This window comes from Argopecten irradians, chromosome 2, assembly GCF_041381155.1.
Source record: "Argopecten irradians isolate NY chromosome 2, Ai_NY, whole genome shotgun sequence".
Taxonomy (NCBI): Eukaryota; Metazoa; Mollusca; class Bivalvia; order Pectinida; family Pectinidae; genus Argopecten; species Argopecten irradians.
In genome coordinates, this window is record NC_091135.1 from 11,481,516 (window position 1) to 11,503,819 (window position 22,304).

The 22,304-nt window shown below is 40.5% G+C and overlaps 1 protein-coding gene across 7 annotated transcripts in view; it reads left to right on the forward strand.

Moving 5' to 3' along the window:
- Window positions 1-22,304, forward strand: part of LOC138314455 (tyrosine-protein phosphatase non-receptor type 4-like) — a 120,838-nt gene that overhangs the window by 64,563 nt on the left and 33,971 nt on the right. For all 7 annotated transcript variants that reach the window (XM_069254809.1, XM_069254806.1, XM_069254804.1 and 4 more), the window contains one exon: window positions 21,810-21,966. In XM_069254809.1, the coding sequence (XP_069110910.1) occupies window positions 21,810-21,966 (157 nt within the window). The remainder of the gene's footprint in view (window positions 1-21,809; window positions 21,967-22,304) is intronic.

Consider the following 22,304-nt stretch of genomic DNA (forward strand, 5'->3'; position numbering starts at 1 on the left):
GTCCTATCTGACCATTGTGAGGTTGTCCTATCTGACCGTTGTGAGGTTGTCCTATCTGACCATTGTGAGGTTGTCCTCTCTGACCGTTGTGAGGTTGTCCTATCTGACCGTTGTGAGGTTGTCCTATCTGACCGTTGTGAGGTTGTCCTATCTGACCGTTGTGAGGTTGTCCTATCTGACCATTGTGAGGTTGTCCTATCTGACCGTTGTGAGGTTGTCCTCTATGACCGTTGTGAGGTTGTCCTATCTGACCATTGTGAGGTTGTCCTATCTGACCGTTGTGAGGTTGTCCTATCTGACCATTGTGAGGTTGTCCTATCTGACCGTTGTGAGGTTGTCCTATCTGACCGTTGTGAGGTTGTCCTATCTGACCATTGTGAGGTTGTCGACCTATGTGACCTACGTGTGAGGTTGTCCTATCTGACCTTGTGAGGTTGTCCTATCTGACCGTTGTGAGGTTGTCCTATCTGACCATTGTGAGGTTGTCCTATCTGACCGTTGTGAGGTTGTCCTATCTGACCGTTGTGAGGTTGTCCTATCTGACCATTGTGAGGTTGTCCTATCTGACCATTGTGAGGTTGTCCTATCTGACCGTTGTGAGGTTGTCCTATCTGACCGTTGTGAGGTTGTCCTATCTGACCGTTGTGAGGTTGTCCTATCTGACCATTGTGAGGTTGTCCTATCTGACCGTTGTGAGGTTGTCCTATCTGACCGTTGTGAGGTTGTCCTATCTGACCATTGTGAGGTTGTCCTATCTGACCATTGTGAGGTTGTCCTATATGACCATTGTGAGGTTGTCCTATCTGACCATTGTGAGGTTGTCCTATCTGACCGTTGTGAGGTTGTCCTATCTGACCGTTGTGAGGTTGTCCTATCTGACCATTGTGAGGTTGTCCTATCTGACCATTGTTGTGAGGTTGTCCTATCTGACCATTGTGAGGTTGTCCTATCTGACCATTGTGAGGTTGTCCTATCTGACCTTGTGAGGTTGTCCTATCTGACCATTGTGAGGTTGTCCTATCTGACCGTTGTGAGGTTGTCCTATCTGACCGTTGTGAGGTTGTCCTATCTGACCATTGTGAGGTTGTCCTATCTGACCATTGTGAGGTTGTCCTATCTGACCGTTGTGAGGTTGTCCTATCTGACCGTTGTGAGGTTGTCCTATCTGACCATTGTGAGGTTGTCCTATCTGACCGTTGTGAGGTTGTCCTATCTGACCGTTGTGAGGTTGTCCTATCTGACCATTGTGAGGTTGTCCTATCTGACCATTGTGAGGTTGTCCTATCTGACCGTTGTGAGGTTGTCCTATCTGACCATTGTGAGGTTGTCTATCTTGTGAGGTTGTCCTATCTGACCATTGTGAGGTTGTCCTATCTGACCGTTGTGAGGTTGTCCTATCTGACCATTGTGAGGTTGTCCTATCTGACCGTTGTGAGGTTGTCCTATCTGACCGTTGTGAGGTTGTCCTATCTGACCGTTGTGAGGTTGTCCTATCTGACCATTGTGAGGTTGTCCTATCTGACCATTGTGAGGTTGTCCTATCTGACCATTGTGAGGTTGTCCTATCTGACCGTTGTGAGGTTGTCCTATCTGACCATTGTGAGGTTGTCCTATCTGACCGTTGTGAGGTTGTCCTATCTGACCGTTGTGAGGTTGTCCTATCTGACCGTTGTGAGGTTGTCCTATCTGACCATTGTGAGGTTGTCCTATCTGACCGTTGTGAGGTTGTCCTATCTGACCATTGTGAGGTTGTCCTATCTGACCGTTGTGAGGTTTGTCCTATCTGACCATTGTGAGGTTGTCCTATCTGACCGTTGTGAGGTTGTCCTATCTGACCGTTGTGAGGTTGTCCTATCTGACCGTTGTGAGGTTGTCCTATCTGACCATTGTGAGGTTGTCCTATCTGACCATTGTGAGGTTGTCCTATCTGACCGTTGTGAGGTTGTCCTATCTGACCGTTGTGAGGTTGTACTATCTGACCATTGTGAGGTTGTCCTATCTGACCATTGTGAGGTTGTCCTATCTGACCATTGTGAGGTTGTCCTATCTGACCATTGTGAGGTTGTCCTATCTGACCATTGTGAGGTTGTCCTATCTGACCTGTTGTGAGGTTGTCCTATCTGACCGTTGTGAGGTTGTCCTATCTGACCGTTGTGAGGTTGTCCTATCTGACCATGTGAGGTTGTCCTATCTGACCGTTGTGAGGTTGTCCTATCTGACCATTGTGAGGTTGTCCTATCTGACCATTGTGAGGTTGTCCTATCTGACCGTTGTGAGGTTGTCCTATCTGACCATTGTGAGGTTGTCCTATCTGACCATTGTGAGGTTGTCCTATCTGACCATTGTGAGGTTGTCCTATCTGACCGTTGTGAGGTTGTCCTATCTGACCGTTGTGAGGTTGTCCTATCTGACCATTGTGAGGTTGTCCTATCTGACCATTGTGAGGTTGTCCTATCTGACCGTTGTGAGGTTGTCCTATCTGACCGTTGTGAGGTTGTCCTATCTGACCATTGTGAGGTTGTCCTATTGTGAGGTTGTCCTTCTGACCATTGTGAGGTTGTCCTATCTGACCGTTGTGAGGTTGTCCTATCTGACCGTTGTGAGGTTGTCCTATCTGACCATTGTGAGGTTGTCCTATCTGACCTTGTGAGGTTGTCCTATCTGACCGTTGTGAGGTTGTCCTATCTGACCGTTGTGAGGTTGTCCTATCTGACCGTTGTGAGGTTGTCCTATCTGACCGTTGTGAGGTTGTCCTATCTGAGTTGTGAGGTTGTCCTATCTGACCATTGTGAGGTTGTCCTATCTGACCATTGTGAGGTTGTCCTATCTGACCGTTGTGAGGTTGTCCTATCTGACCATTGTGAGGTTGTCCTATCTGACCGTTGTGAGGTTGTCCTATCTGACCATTGTGAGGTTGTCCTATCTGACCATTGTGAGGTTGTCCTATCTGACCGTTGTGAGGTTGTCCTATCTGACCGTTGTGAGGTTGTCCTATCTGACCGTTGTGAGGTTGTCCTATCTGACCATTGTGAGGTTGTCCTATCTGACCATTGTGAGGTTGTCCTATCTGACCGTTGTGAGGTTGTCCTATCTGACCGTTGTGAGGTTGTCCTAATCTGACCGTTGTGAGGTTGTCCTATCTGACCTTGTGAGGTTGTCCTATCTGACCATTGTGAGGTTGTCCTATCTGACCATTGTGAGGTTGTCCTATCTGACCATTGTTGCCTTTGACCTGTGAGGTTGTCCTATCTGACTGTTGTGAGGTTGTCCTATCTGACCGTTGTGAGGTTGTCCTATCTGACCGTTGTGAGGTTGTCCTATCTGACCATTGTGAGGTTGTCCTATCTGACCGCATTGTGAGGTTGTCCTATCTGACCGTTGTGAGGTTGTCCTATCTGACCATTGTGAGGTTGTCCTATCTGACCATTGTGAGGTTGTCCTATCTGACCATTGTGAGGTTGTCCTATCTGACCATTGTGAGGTTGTCCTATCTGACCATTGTGAGGTTGTCCTATCTGACCGTTGTGAGGTTGTCCTATCTGACCGTTGTGAGGTTGTCCTATCTGACCGTTGTGAGGTTGTCCTATCTGACCGTTGTGAGGTTGTCCTATCTGACTGTTGTGAGGTTGTCCTATCTGACCGTTGTGTGAGGTTGTCCTATCTGACCGTTGTGAGGTTGTCCTATCTGACCATTGTGAGGTTGTCCTATCTGACCGTTGTGAGGTTGTCCTATCTGACTGTTGTGAGGTTGTCCTATCTGACCGTTGTGAGGTTGTCCTATCTGACCGTTGTGAGGTTGTCCTATCTGACCATTGTGAGGTTGTCCTATCTGACCATTGTGAGGTTGTCCTATCTGACCGTTGTGAGGTTGTCCTATCTGACCGTTGTGAGGTTGTCCTATCTGACCGTTGTGAGGTTGTCCTATCTGACCATTGTGAGGTTGTCCTATCTGACCATTGTGAGGTTGTCCTATCTGACCGTTGTGAGGTTGTCCTATCTGACCATTGTGAGGTTGTCCTATCTGACCATTGTGAGGTTGTCCTATCTGACCATTGTGAGGTTGTCCTATCTGACCGTTGTGAGGTTGTCCTATCTGACCATTGTGAGGTTGTCCTATCTGACCATTGTGAGGTTGTCCTATCTGACCGTTGTGAGGTTGTCCTATCTGACCGTTGTGAGGTTGTCCTATCTGACCGTTGTGAGGTTGTCCTATCTGACCGTTGTGAGGTTGTCCTATCTGACCATTGTGAGGTTGTCCTATCTGACCATTGTGAGGTTGTCCTATATGACCATTGTGAGGTTGTCCTATCTGACCATTGTGAGGTTGTCCTATCTGACCATTGTGAGGTTGTCCTATCTGACCATTGTGAGGTTGTCCTATCTGACCGTTGTGAGGTTTGTCCTATCTGACCATTGTGAGGTTGTCCTATCTGACCATTGTGAGGTTGTCCTATCTGACCTTGTGAGGTTGTCCTATCTGACCATTGTGAGGTTGTCCTATCTGACCATTGTGAGGTTGTCCTATCTGACCGTTGTGAGGTTGTCCTATCTGACCTTGTGAGGTTGTCCTATCTGACGTTGTGAGGTTGTCCTATCTGACCATTGTGAGGTTGTCCTATCTGACCATTGTGAGGTTGTCCTATCTGACCATTGTGAGGTTGTCCTATCTGACCATTGTGAGGTTGTCCTATCTGACCGTTGTGAGGTTGTCCTATCTGACCGTTGTGAGGTTGTCCTATCTGACCGTTGTGAGGTTGTCCTATCTCTGACCATTGTGAGGTTGTCCTATCTGACCATTGTGAGGTTGTCCTATCTGACCGTGTGAGGTTGTCCTATCTGACCGTTGTGAGGTTGTCCTATCTGACCATTGTGAGGTTGTCCTATCTTGACCTTGTGAGGTTGTCCTATCTGACCGTTGTGAGGTTGTCCTATCTGACCTTGTGAGGTTGTCCTATCTGACCGTTGTGAGGTTTGTCCTATCTGACCGTTGTGAGGTTGTCCTATCTGACCGTTGTGAGGTTGTCCTATCTGACCATTGTGAGGTTGTCCTATCTGACCATTGTGAGGTTGTCCTATCTGACCTTGTGAGGTTGTCCTATCTGACCGTTGTGAGGTTGTCCTATCTGACCGTTGTGAGGTTGTCCTATCTGACCTTGTGAGGTTGTCCTATCTGACCGTTGTGAGGTTGTCCTATCTGACCATTGTGAGGTTGTCCTATCTGACCGTTGTGAGGTTGTCCTATCTGACCGTTGTGAGGTTGTCCTATCTGACCGTTGTGAGGTTGTCCTATCTGACCATTGTGAGGTTGTCCTATCTGACCGTTGTGAGGTTGTCCTATCTGACCGTTGTGAGGTTGTCCTATCTGACCGTTGTGAGGTTGTCCTATCTGACCGTTGTGAGGTTGTCCTATCTGACCGTTGTGAGGTTGTCCTATCTGACCATTGTGAGGTTGTCCTATCTGACCGTTGTGAGGTTGTCCTATCTGACCGTTGTGAGGTTGTCCTATTGACCATTTGTGAGGTTGTCCTATCCTGACCATTGTGAGGTTGTCCTATCTGACCGTTGTGAGGTTGTCCTATCTGACCGTTGTGAGGTTGTCCTATCTGACCATTGTGAGGTTGTCCTATCTGACCGTGTGAGGTTGTCCTATCTGACCGTTGTGAGGTTGTCCTATCTGACCGTTGTGAGGTTGTCCTATCTGACCGTTGTGAGGTTGTCCTATCTGACCATTGTGAGGTTGTCCTATCTGACCGTTGTGAGGTTGTCCTATCTGACCGTTGTGAGGTTGTCCTATCTGACCGTTGTGAGGTTGTCCTATCTGACCGTTGTGAGGTTGTCCTATCTGACCGTTGTGAGGTTGTCCTATCTGACCGTTGTGAGGTTGTCCTATCTGACCGTTGTGAGGTTGTCCTATCTGACCGTTGTGAGGTTGTCCTATCTGACCATTGTGAGGTTGTCCTATCTGACCATTGTGAGGTTGTCCTATCTGACCGTTGTGAGGTTGTCCTATCTGACCGTTGTGAGGTTGTCCTATCTGACCGTTGTGAGGTTGTCCTATCTGACCATTGTGAGGTTGTCCTATCTGACCGTTGTGAGGTTGTCCTATCTGACCGTTGTGAGGTTGTCCTATCTGACCATTGTGAGGTTGTCCTATCTGACCGTTGTGAGGTTGTCCTATCTGACCGTTGTGAGGTTGTCCTATCTGACGTTGTGAGGTTGTCCTATCTGACCGTTGTGAGGTTGTCTATCTGACCTAGTTGTCTATCTGACATTGTGAGGTTGTCTATCTGACATTGTGAGGTTGTCCTATCTGACCGTTGTGAGGTTGTCCTATCTGACCGTTGTGAGGTTGTCCTATCTGACCATTGTGAGGTTGTCCTATCTGACCATTGTGAGGTTGTCCTATCTGACCATTGTGAGGTTGTCCTATCTGACCATTGTGAGGTTGTCCTATCTGACCGTTGTGAGGTTGTCCTATCTGACCATTGTGAGGTTGTCCTATCTGACCATTGTGAGGTTGTCCTATCTGACCGTTGTGAGGTTGTCCTATCTGACCGTTGTGAGGTTGTCCTATCTGACCGTTGTGAGGTTGTCCTATCTGACCATTGTGAGGTTGTCCTATCTGACCGTTGTGAGGTTGTCCTATCTGACCATTGTGAGGTTGTCCTATCTGACCATTGTGAGGTTGTCCTATCTGACCGTTGTGAGGTTGTCCTATCTGACCATTGTGAGGTTGTCCTATCTGACCATTGTGAGGTTGTCCTATCTGACCGTTGTGAGGTTGTCCTATCTGACCATTGTGAGGTTGTCCTATCTGACCGTTGTGAGGTTGTCCTATCTGACCGTTGTGAGGTTGTCCTATCTGACCATTGTGAGGTTGTCCTATCTGACCGTTGTGAGGTTGTCCTATCTGACCGTTGTGAGTTGACCTTGTGAGGTTGTCCTATCTGACCATTGTGAGGTTGTCCTATCTGACCATTGTGAGGTTGTCCTATCTGACCATGTGAGGTTGTCCTTTCTGTCTATCTGACATTGTGAGGTTGTCCTATCTGACCATTGTGAGGTTGTCCTATCTGACCATTGTGAGGTTGTCCTATCTGACCGTTGTGAGGTTGTCCTATCTGACCGTTGTGAGGTTGTCCTATCTGACCGTTGTGAGGTTGTCCTATCTGACTGTTGTGAGGTTGTCCTATCTGACCATTGTGAGGTTGTCCTATCTGACCATTGTGAGGTTGTCCTATCTGACCATTGTGAGGTTGTCCTATCTGACCATTGTGAGGTTGTCCTATCTGACCATTGTGAGGTTGTCCTATCTGACCGTTGTGAGGTTGTCCTATCTGACCGTTGTGAGGTTGTCCTATCTGACCGTTGTGAGGTTGTCCTATCTGACCGTTGTGTTAAAAAGGGGCTAATGTTCTCATTTAAAACTATATTGTATTTATAAAACTTCTCTAACATAGAGTGCATATGTGTTTGCACTTAATTAGAGTGCACTGTCTAGTGCAGTATTAAGTAAATTATTATAATTGCAAATTCAAAATAGGAGTTTGTTCTTTAAAGAATATAAATACTTCCAAGCAATATGGTTATGGAGAATATTTTATTGCTGGTGTTGTGTTTTATAAGCTTAAATCAATGTGTTTGTATTGTTGTCAGACTCGGATGCAGGGTCACTGAGCTGTAACTGATCAATCAGGTGTGACAGTCATGGTTACGGACTGAACACTTGGTGTTAAAAGCTGATCGCTTAACCTGACACCAATATCTACAGTTAGTCAAATATTGTCATTATTACAAAATATGTGTGGTTTTGTTGTGTTATTAATGTAATATTTTGTCTCTGAATATTATTGATTATCAAATAAGAAGAATTATATGCGACATAAGATAAATAATTACCATCCATCATATGACTACCTTTATTTAAGTGTATAAAGTCGTTACATGGAGCCTAGTAGCACTGTATTGATCCACATACATACACCTATTGTGCATTTCTATCTCGTTCCCACCATAAATAGGTGTGCTTTTGTCTTGATTAACATCCTTCGGTTGTCGTGAAGGCCGCTAACGGACGCCATGGGCAAGGCTACATTTCAAATGACATTATTGGGACATGTCAAGAACTCTGTGCCATGCATTAGTATGTGTTATTGGTGATTGTAGCCTGTAGGTCTAATGTTTGATACAATACAGTAAAAGTTGTTAGAAATCAGTATTAAAGTAGATGAACTCGTGTTTCACTTTGACAACATTAGAAGTCTTGATTTATTCTTCAAAATGTATATATTCGAGTGAAAGATTTGACCACCATCAAACATTTCCACACCCACACTGACCAACCATTTGGGGTTTCCACTGAACCTTAACATTCTAGATAATCTGGGAAAAAGAAAAATTGATGGTTGAATTTTTTTATCTTGAACACTAGCTGAACCTTTATTTTCCTTGTGAAGGAGGGCCTTTTTCACAGACATCTTGTAATACACGATCTCTGATTTTACATCTATATTTGTTAAATTTTTGATGATGTATACATTTATACCCCTTTTGCCTGATGAAATATTAAATGAAATCTATCTTCAGCATTCTTTGAGTAAATGGCGGTTTTATGTTGCGGATTTATGGACATGGGAATGAACTTATTGCAAATATGATTGTTAGCCATGCCATCTAGGTACATTGAATTCTATCAAGATTTCTTGGTCTGACCGGATAGCATAGCCAAGTATTGTTTAATGTGGTGGATATTGAACGTCTGGTGTATTGTAATACTTGTATATTTAAATGTCCAGGAGGAAAGTCCCCCATTTTGTAACGTTTAGTAGCTAAGTGGCAAAAAGGTGGCCATTGCTAAGATAATTAAAAGTTTCTTTGTGTGACGATCAAGATTGGCTCAAGGTTCTTTGTTATGGGTATAAGCCTCGTCTGTTACAATCCTCGGATATAGATTTCAGACAGGTTCACAAAATTATATACCCTGATCAGTCGACTGGGCCAGAAAAAATAAGGTATTGTTTTGTTAATTTTGGTATTAAGTGTAGTCAGCTAAAATAAAAGGTCAATAGCAGGGATTGGTGTGTAAAAAACCGTCCAATTGCTGAATAGATTGGAAATATTTCCCATTTGACAATGTTAATAATGTGTTGTAATTTTGTATTGTTGAGAATAATGGGAAATGGTTGTGTGTTGTAGTTATAATATTGATGATGTTTCTGATAGAATTAGCATAAAAAACCTTTGGTCCAGACCAATCTCTGTTTTATATCTGATAATTATACACAACGAACAAATGTTTACGGGTGCTGGGCAAGCGAAGGAAGAACGCTTGTCGTATTGTCAAATGGTAACAAACAAAACAACTATGTGTGTCAATAGCATTAATTCTTGTATATTAACAATTCTCAGCCACTATATCTTTGATCAGCGTGTCAAAAAAAAAAGATTTATCCTGAGACCTGGTTTGGTTATGATATATTGTAGTGTTAATGTGCTAAGTCTTTTTATCCTGTGTTTAAGATTGATCATCTAGATATCTACAGAATTATTCCTAACAAATATAAAATATGCTAAAACAATATCACCTGGTATTGGTCACCTTTTGTTTGACTTGGGCTAGTCCAGATCAAATGATAGGCAGGTTCATAGCTAGTTAACGGGGAGGTAACAGAGATTATCATTGGACCAAACTATTTAACACCTAATATATATACCGTATTTGAACCAATAAGCGCCCAGGGCGTTTAAAAAAAATTGAAAAAGTGCTTAATAAGACTAAATTATTGCTAACGTATATAGTTTTGTGTAGTCTTGGTCTTTATGCCTTGGCAATTTAAATTGGGGCCTCTAAAAGGGGGAGGAGCGCTTATAGGGCTCATTGGGTCGAATACAGAACTGTAAAACAATGATACAGTTAACAGTATCGGTAAAAGGTTAAGGGTTGTATAATGTCTTAGTATAAGCACCACTTACAGTGACTTACTGTTGCTCTAAAAATCAGAAGAAACTAGAATTCAACAGAAGATGAAACTGAAAAAACAAAATCTATTCCATAGTATAAACCTACTGTGTCAACGTTCCTGGTCCTTCAGGTATATATAGTCTGCTGTCTCCAGGTCATTATGTCTCGTTGCTATGGTAATGCACCACACCAACAATTTCTGCTTTACCAATATTGCTTTGATGGGAAGTTTCATAATTAGGGTTTGCTAGAACATTGCTTTTCTACTGACGACTCCACAGAAAATTGAGACCTAGACAACGGTCTTAAGATAGAAACTCTCAACAGTTGCTCCTCAATTATTGATTATATGATGCTGAAATGTTCATTTGTAGGATTAGAGGGAACAGTGTAAAAAAACATTTTCACCAAATTCTAATGTACAAAATCTGTCGGTATGTTTTGCCATCTTCTCCACTGACCGGATATTTAGTTTTCAGCGTGCTGGATGACATAGGGACAATGTTAATTAATCAGCTACTGAATTGTATAATTGTAACCGTGCTTTTATAGCAATATTTTGTATTTGTCACCAAAAAATGTTCAGATTTACTGTATACTTCTGAGATTCCGGACCAGTGTGGAATAGACTTCAATTGACATGGGCATTGAGAAATATTTGATACGTGTGTTTGTGATCCCAACAACAGTTCCACTTGACAGATCCTTGTTATTGTGTTCTTGTACAGTGTAGGTATGTCAAACTGGATAGCACTGTGAAAATATTGATCATTATAGTATAATGGTATGTTGAGGAGGTGTAGGTATATTGTAAGTCACATGCTATATCATGTTGTTATCTCAGGAGTTTTAAACTCATTCTGTGCCTTATACTGAAATCAGAATGAATTGGTTTCATCATACCGTCCTATGAATTATCATAAGAAGAGACTAATAAGCATTTGGTTTGAATAGCCAGATAGCCAGAATAATTATTTTTAGGGGGCTGGGGGGTCCTTGTATCTGAACGGGGCAGCCATTCCTAAGACAGAGACTTTTATGGTTCAGAATTTCTTATGAATTACTTCTTTTATCTTTTGGTCTTTTATGCCCACAAGAAACATACTGGTCTGTGCTGGTGTGGTTGTTCAGTGTTTGGTGTGTCCACAAGAAACATACTGGTCTGTGCTGGTGTGGTTGTTCAGTGTTTGGTGTGTCCACAAGAAACATACTGGTCTGTGCTGGTGTGGTTGTTCAGTGATCAAGCCACTAGCTAGTATGAAGACTTCAATGTTTAATTTTTGGGTTTTATTAGTTTAACGTCCTATTACTTCTGGGTCTTTTTATGTCCACGCCAGGGTCATTTAAGGACATGCCAGGTTTGGTGGTGGAGGAAAGCCGGAGTACCCGGAGAAAAACCACTGACCAGCAGTTAGTACCTGACAACTGCCCACATTGGATTAGAACTTGAATCCCAGAGGTGTCGGGACATCTTAACCACCTTAGCCATTGCGACCCCTCAAATATAGGGAGAGATCACATTGTGTTTATGAGGAAACATCCCTACTACTGAATGCTTTAAGGAATAAAATTGTATCTGTTGATAACTTATTTGTAGAAAAAAGATACTGTCCTCTCCTAATAAGGTCCTGTTGTTTTCTCAGATCACAATAGCTAAGTGGTACCATGTTGTATAGCTAGATACAACAGTACTCTACATATAGACCCTAAAGAAGGTTTTTACCTCAAATACATGCCTATTATAGGCTCACCCAATACACACCAACTATAACCCACATTTATTTTCTAACCAAATTCGTAACATATTGAATTTTATCAATTGTATTGTCTCCACAGCTCAGATTACTATATAGATAACAAAAGGCATTGTCTAGTCAGCCTTGTTCAGTCAAAGTCCTCCATTTAACTATGTCTGTTCTCATATGAAAAATGCATTGTGCATTCAAAAGTCTATGGAGTGTTTTATAATGATCTGCCAGCAAAACAATGAATATCCTAGCAATGTTCTAGTGTGTCCGCCGATTTTATTTATGTTTTATATGTATATTGATTATCTGTAGGTCTGGTTCCGTTTTATTCCATACAAGATCATGTATTATTTTCTGTCTAGAGTAGAAGAAACAAGCAATGAAAAGCTTACGTTTGTAATGACAAGAAATAATTTTGAATAAATTAGTACTTTGTGATTGAAATGTAAGACTTAATCTAGATGAAACACAAAAAGAAGAAAGCCATAAAAAAAATTTCTCTGTTCATAAATCTACCAACTACTTACAAGGTAGAGATGGAAAATCATTATTACCAAATAATTTAATTTAGCTGGAAACAAGCATTTTTATTGGCTTTTAAAATCATGTAATAAGCCCATAAAGGAAAAAAAATAATGTTACCATTTATAACTCCATATTTGTTAGCTTGATATAGCAACATACTTATTTTTAAGAGAAAACAGACCACCAATAAATATAGAATTACAATTAAAAAGAAAAATTAATTATAAGGAGTGTACTCTCATCATAAACCGCTTCACATTTTATGACTGTATGGGCGCATTAAATTTACGGAGTCCATATTTCACAATTTTGTAAACAGAACCTTTTTGTGGGGATTTAACTTCGCATTACATTAATTCCGCTAAATGTTCACAGATCAATGATGTCAATGTTCTCAGTATTATCTTTGGAATTATTTTTGAGTATAATTTCTTGAGAGTGGAGCCATTGTGGATAGGGCATACATTAAACAAAGCCCTGATGTCGGTACGATGATGTAGCAAATATTTCACCGGTGTTTTGAAATCACGGATTTCAGTAAAACCATGAATGTAGCAAAAACAATTACCTGCTATATAAGGTATTCAAAGTACACTCTTTGTGACCAATTTCAATACAATTCAACCTATAAAGACTACCTTCGAGCCCATAATAAAGGCAATTTTCATTCTGTCCCTTGGGTGGCCTAGTAAGACAGATTTGACTGTATAGTGGGTCTTTCATTTTATCACCAGATAAACCAACTCTGGGTAGAGAGTTTGAAATCCAAAATGGTCACAGTAATGTCCCTTAAAGGGTAAAAATGGCCAGATTTCAGTATAATTGGGGATGTACAGAGATTTTCAGGGACACTAAGTACTATGGTCCTGATTTTGAAGAGGTCCGGAAAGAGCCAACCTGCTGCAGTAATACAGCTACGAGTCTACTTAGTGGGAACTTGGACCCAGTTTCTGATGTCAGTTTTCTAGTTGTATTTTGGGTATAGGTCTTTCATTCAGCAACTTGTAATATTTCATGTAAGTGGGAAACTTTAAATGGTAATGGGAAAGCATATTGTTGGTTTGTTTGACAAAGAAGGCAATGGACAATTACACTGTAATTGGAAGGCGAATCACTCCACAGAAGGATTGGCCAGAAGACAATCGACCACTTCCTCATTCATATTTTGTCCTCAGTTTGTTATTCAAGAATGGTTCAAAGGATTTCTTTTTTAAATCGTTACTAGAAATGATTTGTTTGATGTCACATTGGATAGATTGTAAATCATTTAAATGCCATGAGGAGTAATGAAAATCCCCTACAGTAAAAAGCACAATACTGATCTGGGTTTGAACTTCATTAACAGGTGCCCCAATCTAAAACATGTACTACCTATATTAGTATACGTACCTCCATTGACTAACAGTTCTTCTTACTATAGAAGTCTGCACCTTTTTCTATCCAAACCTGCAGACTAGTTCTTTTCAGAGTTTAATGTTACTCAAAGTATGTTTATGGCTTTCTAATTAGTCGAGAAACAGCTTTAAAATGGTGCCGGGAGAGATTTCTATCTATTTTAATAGGATAATAAGTTATGTACTGAAAAAAATCTGTATCTACCTATACAAGTGTACCTAGGTAAAATGTATGGTGTATCTGGACATAGGTCTAGTATCCTAATTGGAAAATATTGCCAGTAAAATGTCATATTTAGTGGTCCTGCACTATTTTGGTGCTGAATCAAAATAGAGATGTATTCATTACTTTCAAATGTCCTTGTATCTGACAAGGTTACTCTCGAATAGCAAATTTGGTTATTATCAGAATTAACTTTACAATTTGGTATTTTGGTACTTTTGAACATTAGGATGACTGCAGAAGAATCTCTAAATCATCAAATAATTGGGTTCTCAATAGATCTGCCGTATTCGACCCAATAAGTGTTCAGGGTGTTCTAAGAAATTAAAAAAATGAAAAGTTGCTTAATTAGACAAAATTATTACAAAACTACAGTACGGTTGTGTAGTTTTAGTATTTATTTATGCTCAGGCAATTGAAATTGAGGCCTCAGAAAAGAGGAGGGGCCTTTTTGGAACATAGGCATTTATTTGGTAAAATACAGTATATTAATATAATATCCCAAATGAGATCATTAGAAATTTAACATAAACACTTCCTTCCCTGGGTTGTCATTTCCTTATTGTACTGTCTAGGTTTTATAAATATGTGGTACTCGTTGGAAGTGTGATTCCTCAGGGTGTGCTATATAATATGGATCTTACCACAGCCTCGGAAGGCTGATCTTTTGTATTGGTTGGTTTATAAAATGTGTCATACTGGAAATCAATTTTATAACGTTCCATTGGTAAGGTGTTGACAGCGTTTAAATAAAACGGTTGATATTGGCTGAATTTTGAAGCTGATTGCAAAGAGATGTTCAAAATGAGTGTTACACATGTCGAAGATAGTAATGCTAGGTAGGCCTGATGTTTTATCTCAGATGTTTAAATACTTATAATATCTCACTAATGTCAGTTATGGTTTTCCGAGATGTAAACGAGCATTGACCTCCATTTAAAACCCCATTTGATACGTCAAATAAGTGAGAGTTGATATCATTTCTATATAAACTTGGGATACAGCCTTTTAAGAGATTTCATTCTGTATGGACACAACTCGATTTGAGAATGAAAATTGAAATCACTTTGTGTAGATTAAGATATTGAACATCATGCAGGCATTCAAGAATTTGTGTAAATAGTTTTAGTAAAAATCATATTTCGGTTGAAATCAATTTATTCTTTTGTTGATCAATTTATTCTTTTGTTGATCACTGATATTTGTTTTGTTGAGGTCAGTGTGTAATGTTGACACGAGGCTGTACCTGGTTCCTAGTGTTTGCGGCCCTCACTGTTTGCTGTACCATAATTAACACAATAAATACCTGTCCCTGTATTTACCCCTCCCCCTATAAAGTGGACCCTCGATAATCTGGACACTCTTGTTTATAATCTGTCTGAATCAAAAATATTCCAGACTGCCATATTCCATCTTTTAGACAGTAACCATAAAGGTGTTTCCTGGTATTTCTGTTGGATTGTGAGTTTACCAGATTATCAACGTCAAAATTGTGAGAATTCTGGATTATCAACATCCGGATTGTCTTATGCCCAGGCTTTACTCCCAGCTCCTTCTGCCTCTGATTCAGATCTATCACATTTTAGATTGATACAGACATTCACCCCAGTAAATGCGTGGGTGTTTATTACCGTATTCGACCCAATAAGCGCCCATGTCCATATAAGCGTCCTTTCCCCTTTTTTGAGGACCGATTTCAATTACTCATAATGTAAATAAAGAAGAACAAAACTACACAAAACTGTATAGATTTGCCATAATTTTGTCTTTTTAAACGCCCTGGGTGCTGATTAGGTCAAATACGGTAGGTTGGACATTGTGTATATTGACCACAAACGTCCTTAATAAACAAAGCACAGCTATTGTTACTATTAACCAATGGAATTGATTCTGATTTTAGAATTACTGTCTGGGCTGAAAGTCACAGAGCAGAATTTGTACATGACTAATATTTACCATGTAAAATTAAATGTTTCTCCAGCATATATATATACAGAAGACTATAGATTATTGAAGTTTTGTTGTAACAATTTCATCCTTAATGGAAACATGTTTAATCCACTCTAGATCAATATTCCTATCCATTTTCATGTCAAGGCCTTTTTCCTTCAGGTGGATGAGAGATATTTGTCCTAACATTTAAGATGAATGAAGCTGAAGAGTATGTTATATATAATGTGATGATAATAAAGTAACTTGATTATGGAATATTTACGCAATGCTATTGGCTTCGGAATACGAATGACAGATTGTGGTACCGTATTGGCAGTAATTAGCGCCCCTACCCTTTTCTGGAGAACATTTTTAAACGCCCCCATCCCATAGATTCAACGATGTTTTACAACATTTGATGCCTCTAACATCAGCATTGTATCCCATATTACATGAACTTGTGAGTCTTTTACATGTGAATCACAACATAATAATTCTCAAAGGCTAAATGGCATATGCATGTTTACTGTAACAGATTAATGTACCATGAGTACAGAAAGATTTAAAATATGTCTGAATTTTTTCGTCCACAACTTACATTTTGGTTCATTAATAACTGTCCCCCTTTGTTACTATAATTTAAGTGCCCTGGGGACTAATTACGGCGAATACGGTAATATATTTTGGAGCTCTAAAAACACCTATATTAAATCTTGTTTGCACTCTCTGTGTAATACATACAGACTGATTTATCAATGAGTTGACCTTAAAATAGCACAGGAATGATTCCTACAAATTTTCTTACTTAATGAAGTTGTTTTATAGGAAACTATTCCAAAACTGATATCTGAAAAAATACCTGAAAAATTATTTTCTTGGATTTTGACATCTACTGTTCTTTGTAATGATGTTTAAAAAAAGAGCTTTCAGATGTTTTCTAATTTATTTATGCTGACATGAATAAATTCCAGTCAGTAATTTGAATGTTTTAGCATAATAATTAGTAGCCCTATCTAAATCTGCTTGTTGCATTAACTCCAGTTCAGGTCAGTCACGGTTGAAATTCATTTAGGAATTTAATTTGCTAAGCAGGTAATTCAGAGAATGTTTATTGTGAATAAATAGTGGTATATAATGGCAAGAAATATAAGCAACTCTTCCATGTGGATAGAAAGTTTTAACTGTATTTGAGTTGTCTCCCCTTAACCACAGAGGTAGTGCATTTAGTGGTGAAATTTTACTAATTATCTTTACGTTTGTTTCAAAATGAACGGAAATTTGTATGATGTGATATGTAACCATGGTTACAAGAGTCTGATTGTATACTGTAACAGATGATTGATAGATCTATTCACCTGTGCGGACACCTTTGCTATCATCTTACTGTTTATAAGGTATAACTTGTTTAGATGTCGAGGTGCCCTTGTACAGTGATATATGATACACATGCAGTACCTGTTTTTCAACATTATCAACATTATAATTATATATAAAGAGTTATTTCATTTCTGGTTCTGACACATTCATGCACACCTCAACCGAAATAGCTTTTAGATTTTATAATGTGAATGATAAATTTGTAAAGTTGTCAGGTTACTATTGATACTACACTTAGTCAATTCCTTAACAATTACAAAATATTGATTAAATGTTAATTTCCATAATATGGATCGTCTTAATGTTCCCGACAGCATCCTAATTATCTTACTGTAGTTGACTATCACTGCACTACGTCGGAAAACAATGCAATGAATCTTCATTATTGACAAATATTTATGTAGATGACTAACCTGGCTTAGTGTTGTAAGTTCTAGACCATTGATATTTCTGATGTTGATATTGTTTTCAATACACTTTTAATTTTTTGTTTCGGGAAGTGTAGTGGGTCTTCCTGGGTGAAGATATTTGCTGGTTATGGGGACGCGGTGGGCCAGTTGTTAGGATGTCTCGACATATTACCACAAGCCCTACACCTCTGGGTCGCGAGTTCAAATCTTATGTGGGACAGTTGCCAGGTACTGATCGCTGGTCAGTGGCTTTTCTCCGCCAACAAACCTGGCACGTCCTTACATGACCGTGGCTGTTGATAGGACGTTAAACTAATAAAACCTTGTTTGCTTGTTAAGGAAATTACAGCGTACATTGATGGTATTACATCCCAACACACAATATATAAACAGTTAGAGTTTGAGAAATAGAGAAAAGTTCTAGGTGTGATATTCAATTTTAAAATGGATTGATAGAATAATGATAGACTTTGTGTTGATGTAATTTGTTGGATGAGTCGACCAACGTGATGTGACAGTGTCAGATATAGTGTAATGAGTCTGGTCCCTATTGATTCTAACTATACTGTTGCTATTAATAGCTATATACAAATCATAGCGTTGTTTGTGGGTCTTTTGTAGAGATCGTTAGCCAAGAGTAATACCAAGGGGGTAATTAATCAGAGATTATTGAAATTACATCCAGCCCGTGGGATACCGACCATCCACGGGAGTGGTGTTGTATGGCATAAGGTGGTCTTGTTACTGTGTCCACTCGTCTCCCTCCTACGATCGCCTATAGTATTGATCAACATGATTAACGTTTAACCTGATGCATTCCTCCCTATGACTTGTTTTTTTCCCGGCATAAGATCAAATAATTCAAAGATTCACCATACATGTTTGATGAGCCTGAAAGGCTCCAAAGGTTGTATTCACTTACACATGATGTGTAAACATTGGTCCCCATGTCAATGGAACCAGGAAACAATGGTACTGTACTACTGACAGTCCCAGTGGATGATGTAAGAAGTAACGAGGATATAGAGGACAACTGTCTCCACAGCCCACAGAATGGTCGAGTACTTCACCCAGGGTTTGATATAGAGGACAACTGTCTCCACAGCCTACAGAGTGGTCGAGTACTTCACCCAGGGTTTGATATAGAGGACAACTGTCTCCACAGCCTACAGAATGGTCGAGTACTTCACCCAGGGTTTGATATAGAGGACAACTGTCTCCACAGCCTACAGAGTGGTCGAGTACTTCACCAAGGGTTTGATATAGAGGACAACTGTCTCCACAGCCTACAGAATGGTCGAGTACTTCACCCAGGGTTTGATATAGAGGACAACTGTCTCCACAGCCTACAGAGTGGTCGAGTACTTCACCGAGGGTTTGATATAGAGGACAACGGACAACTGTCGATACCACAGTATAGAGCACTGCTCCACAGCCTACAGAATGGTCGAGTACTTCACCCAGGGTTTGATATAGAGGACAACTGTCTCCACAGCCTACAGAGTGGTCGAGTACTTCACCAGGGTTTATAGAGGACAATCCACAGCCTACAGAGTGGACGAGTACTTCACCAGGGTTTGATATAGAGGACAACTGTCTCCACAGCCTACAGTACTTCACAGGTTTGATATAGAGAAACTGTCTCAGAGTGGTCGAGTACTTCACCGAGGGTTTGATATAGAGGACAACTGTCTCCACAGCCTACAGAGTGGTCGAGTACTTCACCGAGGGTTTGATATAGAGGACAACTGTCTCCACAGCCTACAGAATGGTCGAGTACTTCACCAAGGGTTTGATATAGAGGACAACTGTCTCCACAGCCTACAGAATGGTCGAGTACTTCACCCAGGGTTTGATATAGAGGACAACTGTCTCCACAGCCTACAGAATGGTCGAGTACTTCACCAAGGGTTTGATATAGAGGACAACTGTCTCCACAGCCTACAGAGTGGTCGAGTACTTCACCGAGGGTTTTGATATAGAGGACAACTATCTCCACAGCCTACAGAATGGTAGAGTACTTCACCAAGGGTTTGATATAGAGGACAACTGTCTCCACAGCCTACAGAGTGGTCGAGTACTTCACTGAGGGTTTGATATAGAGGACAACTGTCTCCACAGCCTGCAGAGTGGTCGAGTACTTCACCAAGGTTTTGATATAGAGGACAACTGTCTCCACAACCTACAGAGTGGTCGAGTACTTCACCGAGGGTTTGATATAGAGGACAACTGTCTCCACAGCCTACAGAGTGGTCGAGTACTTCACCGAGGGTTTGATATAGAGGACAACTGTCTCCACAGCCTACAGAGTGGTCGAGTACTTCACCGAGGGTTTGATATAGAGGACAACTGTCTCCACAGCCTACAGAGTGGTCGAGTACTTCACCGAGGGTTTGATATAGAGGACAACTGTCTCCACAGCCTACAGAGTGGTCGAGTACTTCACCGAGGGTTTGATATAGAGGACAACTGTCTCCACAACCTACAGAATGGTTGAGTACTTCACCCAGGGTTCGATATAGAGGACAACTGTCTCCACAACCTACAGAATGGTAGAGTACTTCACCGAGGGTTTGATATAGAGGACAACTGTCTCCACAGCCCACAGAATGGTCGAGTACTTCACCCAGGGTTTGATATAGAGGACAACTGTCTCCACAGCCCACAGAATGGTCGAGTACTTCACCCAGGGTTTGATATAGAGGACAACTGTCTCCACAGCCTACAGAATGGTCGAGTACTTCACCGAGGGTTTGATATAGAGGATTACTGTCTCCACAACCCACAGAATGGTCGAGTACTTCACCCAGGGTTTGATATAGAGGACAACTGTCTCCACAGCCCACAGAATGGTCGAGTACTTCACCCAGGGTTTGATATAGAGGACAACCTGTCTCCACAGCCTACAGAATGGTAGAGTACTTCACCCAGGGTTTGATATAGAGGACAACTGTCTCCACAGCCTACAGAATGGTAGAGTACTTCACCGAGGGTTTGATATAGAGGACAACTGTCTCCACAGCCTACAGAATGGTCGAGTACTTCACCCAGGGTTTGATATAGAGGACAACTGTCTCCACAGCCTACAGAATGGTCGAGTACTTCACCGAGGGTTTGATATAGAGGACAACTGTCTCCACATTGCTTCACAGAGCTCGCTGAGTGACATCCACGATATAGCATCTCCTGATACATTGGCTAGTGTTTTAAACATAACCACAGTGACTTTATCTGTTGAGTCAGGATGATACACAATTCGGAATTCCTCCATGAGAAAAAATCTAAATTGTGTCTCTTTTAACACAGTCCGACAGGAAGACAATTTGTACCATCCGTGGGACTTGTAATAGATTTAAAAATTTCAGCTGAAAAATTGTAATATGGCTAAATTGGATGGAAGTTAACACTGAGGTCTATGACATGGTGATGAGCAAATATTGATCCAGGGACGAGGTTGCTGATTGATATCGTACTCAGCTAGGATTTCAATGGATTTGTGATATCATTAGTGTCTAATGCTGTGGCTAAGTTTTGCTGGGGTGTGTTTGATTCTTGTTTTTGTATAATAGGATTGTGAGTGCACCGGAAGTTCAGTGTTTCTGTTCCAAACTGACTGAAGTTATGCTATTGTATGACAATTTGGTGGAGAGATTATAATTTTGTCTTACAATGCTTCTGGTAACAGGTTTTACTGAATCTACACGTTTTGATGAAATTTTCGTACATCTTTATTTTGTGTTACCATGGAGATAGGAAATGCTCTTCACTTCACTCCAAGTTTCACAAAAGATGCCCTCCATATTAGACTGTTTTACAAACTGTGTACTTTATATGCTTAATCAGTAGACATTCATGTTTGATTTTTCGATTGTCATGGATAAACGATACTTTCACCTGATTGGTCAGTATTTTGATGCTGTACCACGTGTGAACATCTTACAGATTTTGCGTTGTATGCGATGTCAACAGTCTGAGACTGATGGGTAATATCCTGACTTACATTTGGTCAACTCAATGTTTTACTAATTATAATGTCATTTTTCACTAATTGTAATAATTTTTTTCATTAGTTATAAGGATTTTTCACTAATGATAATGTTATTTTTCATCAATTCATGGAATATAACAATGACAATTTAGCTTTGAATCTAGAGTATTAAATGCTACATTTTAAATATAAGAATTTGTGCTAAAAGTCCTTTATATATCTTAATTTTGATTTGTTTTGTGTTGTTCCAGCGATGGTGGTTTCCTTACACACAATGCAAATAAAGATAACTATCCTCAACCCATCCCAACAAAAAACGTCAACTTTCCAGCGACAGACAACCAAATCAAAGATGTTACAAATCATACCGATCCCGACAACCAACTTCCTGCGTACAATGATTACTTGGTGAGTACAACCCTTAAATCTATTTTACACAAGTGTCCACTCAGGTTATTGATATTCTCAAGTATATTTGTTATACACGTGTCTTGGGATATCACATCAAAGTTATTATACATGTGTCTTGGAAAGTTACATGTGTCTTGGGATATCACATGAATGTTATTATACATGTGTCTTGGAAAGTTACATGTGTCTTGGGATATAACATAAATATTATAATACACGTGTCTTGGGATATCACATGAACGTTATTATACACGTGTCTTGGGAAGTTACATGTGTCTTGGGATATAACATAAATATCATTATACATGTGTCTTGGGATATCGCATGTGTCTTGG